The sequence below is a fragment of the Blennius ocellaris genome (assembly GCF_963422515.1).
Source record: "Blennius ocellaris genome assembly, chromosome: 9".
Taxonomy (NCBI): Eukaryota; Metazoa; Chordata; class Actinopteri; order Blenniiformes; family Blenniidae; genus Blennius; species Blennius ocellaris.
Window position 1 is genome coordinate 14,184,686 of NC_137658.1, and position 1,995 is coordinate 14,186,680.

A 1,995-nucleotide genomic window follows, 5' to 3' on the forward strand; every position below is an offset into this window, starting at 1 on the left:
TGTCGCTCTGAGCAAATCTCTCCCCTTGCTCCTTCCTCTTCCCTCCTTCCTTACTGTCTCGCAAATGCAGAGCCCATTGTGGTGAACATCGTTTATATGTATACCATAAGGCAGGCCCGGTGCGGCACGCATGTCTTCCATCCTGCTTTAACCAAGAAACGGTCTACTCAAACTGTTGTCTGTTCGTGATCTCCAAGTGAAGACGTGTTGCTTTTGTTATGCTTAGTGAGGATTCTCCTCCAGCAGCTGTGATTTCTTAGCCGTTACTCATCTGCTTTATGGATCAATTTACAACCAGCAGCCTTTGATTTACCCGTCCAACATCAAAGTCCCTCGGGGCATGCAGTAAACAGGAAAAAAAAAAAAATGAAGGCTGGGCCAAGACAAGGAGTGATCTTCTGCGTGAATCTCATATGTTTCATTAGTCTGCAAAAAGGCACCTGATCAGTATGCTGATGAGACTGGAGAGGAGCCTATTAGTCCAACGGCTCCTTTATGCTGTTTGGCTTGAGAGAAACAACAACGCTGTTCCAATTAGAGGCCTGTGTAATTCTCCAATCCCTGGCAGCACTTACCGGTTACTCTTGGATCGGACACGCTTGCCCAATTAATCAGCTTTAAAATAGCGGGATGCAAACTGACACACGTGAACACACACACGAGCATCGCACCTCATTAGGTCAGCTTTCGAGCCCAGTGGCTTTTATTGCACGCGACTGTAGAATGGAGCCATTAAACCTTTGAGTGAAGTCTCAACTCCCATCTCACTGTCCACATCTCGCTCTGCTCCTCCTATTACAAAATTAGGACATTCGATGCATAATGGCCGGCACCACAGTTTATCATGCAGGAGCATCATTCCGTCCCTGATAAAGAGCTTAAAAACCTGCACCTTATGACTCCAAACATCTCAATCTGCTCCTCAGTTTCTCAGCATCCCTGCACCACGTTCAGAGTGCAAACATAAACAAACTCATGTGCGTATATTTTTTCTGATAATAACCACAGAAGCTGCACCATCCTGCAGACGTAGCTAAAAGTAATGTCCATTTTTTCTGTGTGCTGCGAGCTTTAAGTGTTTCATTAGATGTTCTATTTAGCATCCAGTGCACATTTCTTCCACTGACTGAAGTGTGGTCTGCAGGCTAACTGTCATGTCTTTGTCTCTGACAGCAATCCATCAATGACGCCATGCGCTGCCCCACCCTGACCCGGATGAGTGGCAACGGGAGCGGCGGAGAGAACGGGCGAATCCTCACCCACGACTTCCCCAAAACCGTTCAGACGCTTCCCTGCATGAGCCACACCGCCAGTATGGGACTCGGTGCCTCAGGCATGTGATCATTAGGTTATACCGTGCTGGCGGCGAGGGACAAGCAGGGTGGAGCAGCACAAGAAGAGCACAGGACTCTATTAACCTCAAAAATCATGGCCGTCTGGTTTGACCCATCGACTCTCCTGGCTGTCAATGCACCTGACCTGAAATAAAGACTTAACTTTACTGCCAAAATGCACTCTCAAACCGCTCCTTACAGACTACGAACAGAAACGTGCAACACTTTTTTTTAAAAAGATAAATAAGTGGATGTTTGGAAACAGAGATGTCGAAAAAAGAAGGGAAATGTGCTGCAATAAAAGAAGCCGTCAATAGGGGGGGCGCATTTTTGAATTTTTTACAGTGCTCATTTATGTGGAAAACAAAACAACAAAAAAAGAACTTTATTCTTCAGTGTGACGCCTGCGCTGTGCCATTTCAATGGAGCTGTTGACATTAGTCTGCGTGTGCAATATCCTCACCTCCACCGCTGACCTTGTACTACCTAGATGCTTTTTGATGGCTGATGGAACGTCTTTGCACAGATGTGGCAGAGGAAGACGGACACTTGTGACTGCTGCAGTGATTCAATATTGTTTCTGGACACTCCCCCCACCGCCACCAAATTTCTCTTTCTCACTCTCATTCATGCTCCTTTTTTTTTCTGGGACGGACACAGT

General features: G+C 46.5%; 1 protein-coding gene across 1 annotated transcript in view; it reads left to right on the forward strand.

Annotated features, from left to right (window-relative positions):
- Nucleotides 1-1,341, forward strand: part of gria1a (glutamate receptor, ionotropic, AMPA 1a) — a gene marked incomplete at both ends in the record, with an annotated part of 60,258 nt that extends 58,917 nt beyond the window's left edge. The window contains one exon of the mRNA XM_080501760.1: nucleotides 1,174-1,341. Within this exon, the coding sequence (XP_080357886.1) occupies nucleotides 1,174-1,341 (168 nt within the window). The remainder of the gene's footprint in view (nucleotides 1-1,173) is intronic.
- Between the last annotated feature and the right edge of the window lie 654 nt (nucleotides 1,342-1,995).